This window comes from Antennarius striatus, chromosome 10 (genome assembly GCF_040054535.1).
Source record: "Antennarius striatus isolate MH-2024 chromosome 10, ASM4005453v1, whole genome shotgun sequence".
NCBI lineage: Eukaryota > Metazoa > Chordata > Actinopteri > Lophiiformes > Antennariidae > Antennarius > Antennarius striatus.
In genome coordinates this window covers 8,859,372-8,869,084 of record NC_090785.1, presented here as the reverse complement: position 1 = coordinate 8,869,084, position 9,713 = coordinate 8,859,372, and the positions used below count along the sequence as shown (strand labels likewise).

The 9,713-nt window shown below is 38.1% G+C and overlaps 1 protein-coding gene across 1 annotated transcript; it reads left to right on the top strand.

Annotated features, from left to right (window-relative positions):
• Window positions 1–5,491: 5,491 nt before the first annotated feature.
• Window positions 5,492–9,700, top strand: ubxn1 (UBX domain protein 1). Its single transcript, XM_068325865.1, has 10 exons — window positions 5,492–5,546; window positions 5,993–6,057; window positions 6,157–6,210; window positions 6,286–6,413; window positions 7,055–7,127; window positions 7,251–7,442; window positions 7,934–7,985; window positions 8,095–8,217; window positions 8,742–8,925; window positions 9,079–9,700. Exons 2-10 carry the CDS (start codon window positions 5,999–6,001, stop codon window positions 9,117–9,119), a joined length of 906 nt encoding a protein of 301 aa, XP_068181966.1. The 5' UTR covers window positions 5,492–5,546; window positions 5,993–5,998; the 3' UTR covers window positions 9,120–9,700.
• The last annotated feature ends 13 nt before the right edge of the window (window positions 9,701–9,713 follow it).

Genomic DNA, 9,713 nt, shown 5'->3' with positions numbered 1-9,713 from the left:
AAGATGCTCGCCAGCTCAGCATACATGGAAAGGCACAACCAAGTAGTTGTGATAGTGTACAGGAACATCTGTACCCAGTATGGACTAGAAGTACCCAAATCCCAATGGGACATACCACCGAAGGTGGTTGAGAACGACAAGGCTAAGATCCTGTGGGACTTCAGCTTCCAGACCGACAAACAGCTGCTGGCTAACAAACTGGAGATAGTGGTGATGGACAAAGAGCAGAAGAGAGCAGTGGTGATAGATGTGGCGATTCTAGCTGACGCCAGCATCAGGAAGAAGGAACACGAAAAGATTGAGAAGTATCAAGGGTTGAAAGAACAGCTGGAACAGATGTGGAAGGTCAAGGTTAATGTGGTCCCCGTGGTAGTAGGAGCACTTGGGGCAGTGACCCCCAAACTGTAAGAGTGGCTCCAGCAGATTCCTGGAACAACATCTGAAGCCTCAGTCCAGAAGAGCGCAGTCCTAGGAACAGCTAAGATACTGCACAGAACCCTCAGACTCCCAGGCCTCTGGTAGAGGACCCGAGCTTGAGGATGACACACAGATACCACCCCGCAAGGGTGAGAGGGACTTTTTTTATATATATATATATATATAAACACTGCATATATATAGACACACACACACACACACACACACACACACACACACACACACACACACACACACACACACACACAAACACATAAATGTGTGTGTGTGTGTGTGTGTGTGTGTGTGTGTGTGTGTGTTTTCAACAACAGCACGTGAACTGATCTCTTCATATTGCATCTTTAATTAATAATGAAGTCTCAATTTTCAGTGCTGACCTGGCACAATTCTCAATATTAGACTCTTTTACTTGTGACAGATTTAACTCTGATATTCCATTGTTTCCTTTTTTTTCTTTTTTTGTTGACTTTCTGTATGTAATTACAAAGATTACCCAATAATGAACTACACAATATGAACAGAAAAAAATGCATAGCTTCATCAATTTCTAGATATTGTTGCCAAGATTTGGCAAATTGTTGTTTCTATTTACTGTTAAATTTGGCTGGGCAGAACCCAACTACTCTCAATTCTTCTCATTTTCCATTTATCTGTCCATTGTGTCCGATATCTTCTCCTCTCTCCTGCCCTGCAGACACCTCATTTTCTTTCCTTGGTTCTCTTCTCAGAACCTTGATTTTAACAACACAACTAAACAAATGCTGAACTTATTGAAGTGTATTCCAATTTTTATAGATAGTTGATAGAAATGGATGGATGGATGATATTATGGAGACAGAAAAGTGTTTGATTTTGATTGTAGCTGCACTGCTCAGGTAGGAGAAAATGTATAGAATTCCACTACTGTTCATTGTGTATTAAAGCGATAGCTATTGCAAATTGTTCTGATTATTTTTGTAAAAACATAGAGTATTGGTATTGATTATTCCAGCCAATTGTGTTTTGCATCATATTTTAGCACGGTATTTTGGTTGTAATGGTATGTAATCTAGGGTTTATGTAATCTAATAATTAGATTTGTCATATCTTAACCAATCACTTTTGGGTATTTAAATATAAACAAATGGCTGCATTAAACTGCTATCAGATATGATCACAGTGTCCATCTTACCTTCACCTACTTTCCGTTTTGGTTTTACATGATATCAGAGTCATCCGGTCAGAGCTCAACTATTCTATTCAATTCAATTTAAAAAGCTTCATTTGTCCTCAAGGTACATAAAGCAGAATTGGTGCACAAAAAAGAAATGTGCAAAGAGCAAAAACTAGACTTAATATCCAGAAATCCAAAAATAATACTAAAATACACAATAAACAGATATGTACAATATAAAAATGTAAGTGGAATGGTGTAATAAATAAGCTATAGCCATAGCTCCTGTCTTTATTTTAGTCTCAACACTGACATACAACAGGTTATATTTTTCTTGAGGTGACATTATGTCAATATGTATCTATGTATTTAATTCATTTACACTCATATTTTTTCAATAAACTTGAAATCTTTTTCTTTCTTCACCTCAAATTTCTCTTGAATCCTCTATGATCATGTTTGATTACTTCCTTTGTTTTTTCCATATTGAAAATGATAATCAATTATGCTTCGGTTTGTCAGTATGAAAATATTTAATGTTTAATTTGTTAATCTCATATACTTACACCCCCCCCCCACACACACACACAAACAAAAAAGACAAAATGACATTTTTTAGGAAAAAGTGGCTTAATTGCTTTATTTCTTTCCAAAGACTATCCAGAGCAAATTGCAATATTAAAGAAATAACTTGAATTTGTTACTGTACACAATCATTTGAACTGCAAAAGTTAGGTGTGTGACCAGTGAGTTACAAAGTCCAAACATCTTAGTGATGAAAAGAGGTGTCCCTCCACAGATAACAGCAGCTCCACTGGAAGCCAGAGATTTTCCATATGGAGATGCTGTTACAGCTGGTGAGACCCACAGGAACAGCAGAGCAGATGCCCCATACAAACCACAAGAACCTGGTGATGGGGTTCATTTGATTATTAACTGCACAATGAACATGTTTTCCGTGCTAACATGTGTTTTAAAGACACTCAGAATGTGAATTTTTCGCAGCAACACAACGGCACAAGAATGGTTGTATCCTTGATGACTTCATGATATAATTTTAGAGCCCTCAAAGGATGAAACCACAAACCTCATAAAGAGATCATAAAATATAATCCAGTACATCCTGATGTCTGCTGATCTTGGTTTTTACTACAGTACTTGTAAGAAAATATTACCCAGTTTGAAACCAATAAATTCGGGGTCAGCCACTCAACGTGTCAGGTGGGAGTACCAGTCATAGTCCATTAAAATTAATCTTTTACAAATAGCTATTGATATGGCTTTAGGACAAGTTGTAAACATAAATGTACATCACGTCTTTGTCCTAAACTTTGTTTCGCGTCATCTCTTTTAACTTATTCCGACTGAGCTTTGACCCTAAGCCCTTTCTTCTGTAAAAAAAAACAGAGCCATAAAATAATTGACGCATAGACTAAAGAGACCTTCAACCTTTATGTTTCCTTCAACTTTGCCCACTCGGTTACAAATACTTCTTGTCAGATAATTCTACTGAAAACATGTCAACAGATTCAGTTACAGGGAATCAAGTTTAAAAAGTGTAAGTCTGTCTTTATTTATGATGCAGAATTGATTCATTGCTAGACAACATCCTTACTTTTGACCTTTTAAGTAGTGTTGCGTTGTCTTCAGAGGCAACTTCTACCTTGGTCATATTTCAGTTGTGTGACCCTATATTAAATTATTATTGTTTATTGACTTTAAAACAAGATTGCATTTTGATTTCTTTTACTGAAATTCATTATGATATATTGGCTTTGAACAAATTGTGAGTTGGGAAAATTGACTTCTTGGAACAAACATTTAAAGATAAGCACTTTTGTTCGCTGGCAACCAATATCATTCATTTAATTAATTTCCACCATAGCCATTTTTGGTCCCTCATCACCATTTTTTAAATCATACTTCATTAAACCTGACTGGGAAATTATTTTTACACTATAGTGCATTACACACACATATAGGCGGGACCACACACACACACACACACACACACACACACACACACACACACACACACACACACACACATATAGGCGGGACCACACACACTCACTCACACACACACACACACGCACACACACACACACAGACAGACACACACACACACACAAAGCACCGGTAGACATGCAGCAATGACGAGAGATGGCTTTTTAAATTTGATATTTAAATCGCTCAAAAGATGATCTGTGACTATTAACTATTGATTTTTTTTAAGAAAATGGGAGTCGTTCCTGTGATTAGTAAATTTTGGAGAAGGAATATTTGGTTTTTAATTGAATCAAAGTACAACGCATACTCATGTAAGAGTACTCCTACAGCAATATATCATACAACTACAGCTGCTGCTTCACATACTCTACAAATGAAAGGTAAATTACTATTCATATCATAATTGAAATTGTTCTTTTATAACTGATTTCCATTTCATTACCCATTTTAAAATAGGAAAAGTTCATACTCACCAAGTAAATACTGGAAAAAGAGGCACATAGAAATCAAAATGTGAGCAACATCAGAAAAATGAAAAACATGAAAACAACAAATGTATAGAAAAACAAGCCAAATACATATATATCGTAAACAGGGGAGGAAAAACAGGAGAGAAGGAAACATGAAGTGAACAGGAAGAGACAGGAGTGTGTCCCTAAGTACTGCTGGACATGTGAATAAGGGCTGCTTAAGACTGCGTGGGGGAGAGAAAAAAAATCAATCATTACACTCACTGTAAATATGTAACAGACCAATCCAGCCCATAAAAGTCAGGATATTACATCATTTGAACACCCTGGTACACACGAGCATGGAGTAAAATCATGTAAGACGAGAACAGCCTCTTCAAATTCAAGGCCTCATCATTCATAGTAATTGATCCCCGCCTCAGCTCTGACATTTTTCTAGTCAAAGTGCTGTAAAAGGAAAAGTGTGATTACTTTTTTAGTATGCTCACTTTAAATAAAAAGTAATTATATCATCCTGTGTACGGGTAGAAAAGCCTTCATCAAATAACAGAAGACATTAAGAAATAATAATAAAAGAGGGTGGCACTTGGGTGGAGTGGGTAGTGCTATTGACTCACAGCAAGAAGGTTCTAGGTTCAATTCCTTTCTGTGAGGAGTTTGCATGTTCTCTCTGTATCAGGGTGGGTTCTCTCCAGGTTCTCCAGCTTCCTCCCATGTCCAAGTTTGGGTGAACTGATCACTCTAAATTGTCCGTATGTGTCAGTGTATACGCAAGTGGTCGTTTGTCTTTCATGTGGCCCTGGGATAAGGTGGCAAAGGTCCTGGGTGTACCCCGCTTCTTGTCTGAAGTCAGTCTACCTACTCCAGCAACACCCATAACCTGCAGAGTGGAAAAAATGAATGAATGGGGCGAATAAGAAACTAAATTTAAAAAATAAATAATAACTTTGTGGCAAGCATCGCAGTGAGAATGATATTATATTTTATATTGATTGATTTGAACAAAATTATATTGGGTTAAAAAGCATTTGCAAAATTTCGCAATCTGTTTCTATCAACATTTTGAGCAATGACCCAATTTTTTTTAAATAAGGGTTCCACATGATGGAAATATATGAACACCCTGCAGACATCTAACTTTAATGTAAGTCTTCATTTTCTCTGTCGCCCTATTTAAACACATGCGCACACATCCACATTTACTTGGAATTAAGTGAACAGTTAGGTAAACTATACATTACTGTACTTACCTTTTTGACCCTATTCATCCTCAACAGATTTACTAACAAACATTGTATCGAATTATTTGACAGATTCTTTATTCCTTTGTTTATACTTTGATCTGATATTGTTATTGTATCCGTAACGGTGCAAAGTACGCATGAAAAAAAAAACGCAATTGTCTGAGTAACGAGTTTGACCTCTGTGAGCTTCCGTACGGAGCGGTGCTACTGGGAAGTGTTGTGGGCTGATGTGTAAGTGGCTAACTAATGTTTTCTATATGTGTATTAACTCATAACTGCCGTTATAAACAAAATAACATTCCTTTTTGTCACCAAATATGATATACAAACACACACTAGTAGCTGCTATGATGGAGATGAATTGTTCTTTGTCTTTGCAGAGCTAGCCAGCGAGGCTTACAAGCTAGTTTTTAAGCTAATTTGATCGTTAGCCACAGTAATGCTAATTTTAGCATTGAACACAAGAATAGATACGAGCAGGGGTCCACAGGACCTGCTGTCAGGCTTCTGGCTAAGGACGCTGGAAGCTAAATCATACTAAAGTTGAATTACATTGCTAATATTGTGCTGGAAGCGGTTAGGTCCATTAGCCTGGCTTATCATTTAGTAAGAATGAAGGCGTGTAGCAATACATCAAAATAAGAGCTGAGCAATCTGTTTTTTATATGATGTTTCAGGTCAAAATGTCAGAGCAAACGACATTAGAAAGCCTGTTGGAGATGGGCTTTGAAAGAAACAGAGCGTGAGTGACAATCCAAAGAACTATGCCAGTCAATGGAGTTCCTAGATTTTAGATGGAAATTGTAACTGTCTGTCCTTTCTCACCTTCATATATTTTCAGTGAAAGGGCGGTGGCAAGCACGGGAAACCAAGGAATAGGAGAAGCCATGGATTGGTGAGTCGCACAGACACAGAATCTTAACATTGTGGTGTGGAAACCCTTGATGGACACGACTCTGCCTTCTCATAGGTTAGTGGAACATGAGAACGACCCAGAAATGGATGAGCCGTATGTGCCACCCGAAGGGGATATCCTTGGAGAAAAAGCAGTCAGCCAGCCACCCAGAGAAGAACCGACACTATCAGAGACCGCTGAAGGTCAGGGCATTGTAGGGAGTTGTGATAGTGTGATGAAAACAAGCCAGAAAACTATACTCTAGCAGTATCAATTTCAAAAACTCAAAATTAAATACATGCTTTGTAGGGGTCATTAAGTTCTGCATCTCAATTTGTTTCTCCATTTTGTTTAATAAATAGCTTATAGAAACTTGAACAATTTATGTCAGTTTATTAACATTCACCAGTGAAAGGGTTTTTCCCATTAGTGAGGACATCTGTGTCCTGGGATACATTTTTAAATGTATTTAATTTACAACACGATTCAAAAACAGATGTTCCCATCAAATCAGTTTCTAAATGAATGGAGCCTGATTAAATGTTTGAATTAAAAAATTGTATTTTGGCTATATTGACTAATCAAAATGATTTTTCTTGTCCTCCTCCTTCTTGTGTAATCAGATTGTTCTTCTGTTTAAGAGATAACCCTTCATCGTCCAACAGTGGGGAAATTTTTGTCTGTGTGCAAAATGTTTTTTTTATGCTACGGATAGTTTTAGATTTATGGTTGACTACTTCTTTTTTAATTTATGGTTGACAGTAAAACATTTCAAGACCAGTCAATACATATTTCTTTTTTTAATATCCTTGCTCATATTACTTTTCCTGGCTTTTGGTGATAGGTACAGCCGATGATAGTGAGCAGAATATGAAGAGGCCAATGACGGAGGAGGAGAAACTTGAGCAGGTTAAAAGGTAAGCCTGCACACACTTCAGACACTGTCTAATCAGCGCTCTATGTGATGATTAGTTTTTAATTTTGTAACACTTTTTGAGTAATTGTGTAAGGTTATTCATGAGTTGCTGTCTGCTCTTCAGGCTAGAGGAGCTGATGCGGGTGAAACAGGCGGAGAGAAGACAGCGTGAGAGGGAGGAAGAGTTGGAGAGGGAGAAGCAGCGGAGGAAACAAGGCCAAGAGCTGCAGCAGATTCGCCAAAAGCTGCAGGAGAGTGATATGAAAAAACTTGCTGAGGACCGCAGGAGAGAGAAGATGGAGGATAAACTGGCAAAGTAAACTATTGATCAAAATACACATAATCAAATCATAATAGCAGATGACAGCACAACATGAGTAGATTGCATTTTAAAGAAAAGTTAAATACTGCTACATGATTGAATGGGGAGTCTTTACCCCAAGTGGAGGAGTTCAGGTATTTTGGGGTCTTGTTCACGAGTGAGGGAAGGACAGAACATCAGATTGACAGATTGATGCATCGCCTGCAGTCACTGTATAGATCTGTTGTGGTGAACATAATAATAATGGATTATATATATATAGCGCTTTTCTAGGCACTCAAAGACGCTTTACAGATAAAGCTCTCGATTTACTGGTCAGTCTTTGTTCCTACTTTCACCTACTGTCATGAGCTTTTGGTGATGGATGGGTTCAATGTCATCCTCACTCAGCAATGAAATATAGGGTGGACTCCCAAATTTAGCACAAGATAAGAAGTAGTACATTCTTTGTGGCTCTCACTGTAGTTTGTCTTTATTCCCATTAGACAAAGGGTTAAAGAAAAGATAGCACGAGACAGAGAGGAGCGAGCACAAAAGGTAACCCATTCATTTGTTTTGTGTGATTTTTTCTTTTACTTCTTCACTATTCAAATTGTTTCCTTTTTTGACTTAGTCTCCGGACTTTTTTTTTTTTAAACCTGTTTAGTTCAAAGGTGGTGAACCATCAAGCACAGCTGCATCGGCTCAGCCGGCTCAGCCCAGCCTCTCCTCGCCCTCCAGTCACGGCCCTCCACCCACTAAGAAAGAGTATGATGAGTCCAGGATACAGGTACGAGCTTCACAGACCACATTCATGAAATAAACGTTTTATGTTGTTGGTGTATCAAAAAGCACATGAATATAATTATAACACATCTATATACCATTCCTATTTTAGAGTTATTTGTCAATTTTTCATGTTTAAATGTCCATTTTTTACTCTTCTGCATCATCGACAGATGGTTGGGGGCACAAGTTTTCCATGATGCCCATCCCTTTTTTTATGAAACATCTCAGGAAGTCCTTTAGATTTTCTTCAAATTTGGTTATAACTTTATTTTTTTACTCATAACTTGTAACTAAAGCACAAGTCTACACTACATGTACATCATATGAATGGAGCCAAACAGGGATGCAAACTCAATGGCTGGCAGAGGCAGGCAAGCCCAAGCACAAGGCAGAAATTCTGTTTTTAATAGTTCACTGATTTTGGTGAGAAATAGTCAAATTTAAAGATGGCAGAAAATCTCTCCTCCTTCGCCCTGTATTTTGCTGTCTTCCATCACTTCCACTTGCATTTTCTTTCATTTGTAGGTCCGTCTGCTGGATGGGTCAACCATCTCAACGGTATTCAAGGCCCGAGAGCCGCTGGCGGCAGTACGCGTCTACGTGAAAATGAACAGCAGCATGCCAGAGGGTCAGGACTTCACGCTGCTGTCACCCTACCCCCGCCACGTATACACCGAACTGGACATGGAGAAGCCCCTCAAAGACCTGGGTGAGCACTGTACTTTCATATAAACACATGTGATGTACTGATTTTTACTCTTCATATGTGGGGACATATTCTCAGTGTTTTCTCTTCTCTGTGAACTTGTGATAGTTCAGGAACTTTGTCTGAACTTTTGTTTGACTTTCCATTCTCTTTTAGGCTTGGTGCCTTCAGCCGCGCTGGTTGTTGCTAAAAAGTGAGATCAGCAGGATCTTCTCTGTGAGCCTACCTCACCACCACTTCCACTACGTCAACACAAAATACACCAGAAAGTTTGAACCAGGAGCTGCCCCCTTCAGTATCATTCAGAATGCCTGCTAAGTCTGCAGCAGATGGATGCAGTTTCAGACTGTGTTCACATTGTGTTCCAACTGCTTTTTTGAACTTTTTGGATTAGTAACACTGAAAAAAACACATGATTAAACCGCTGAATGATGCCTTATGCTGTTGTGAAGTGACTGATTTCACTTATTATTGATTGGTTTGTGTGGAGTGTTTTGGAAGGTGACTACAATATGATGATGGCTGGCTTCTGATTGATACTGACTGCTTCATGGTGTTACTATAGCACAAAACTGTTCATTATTAACCTGTTCTTCATCTAGCAAAATATCACACATAACTCACTCGATTGGTTCTGAAAGGGCCTTAAATTTAATCCAGACGATCTTCCTGATTTTTGTGACATTTTACTTTGACAGTTTTTTTTAAATAAATTTAATTACTGTATGTCTTCATAATCACCAGAATCTACTTGAAGTAAAAGTGACTTGGAAAATTATGACGTCTGTACA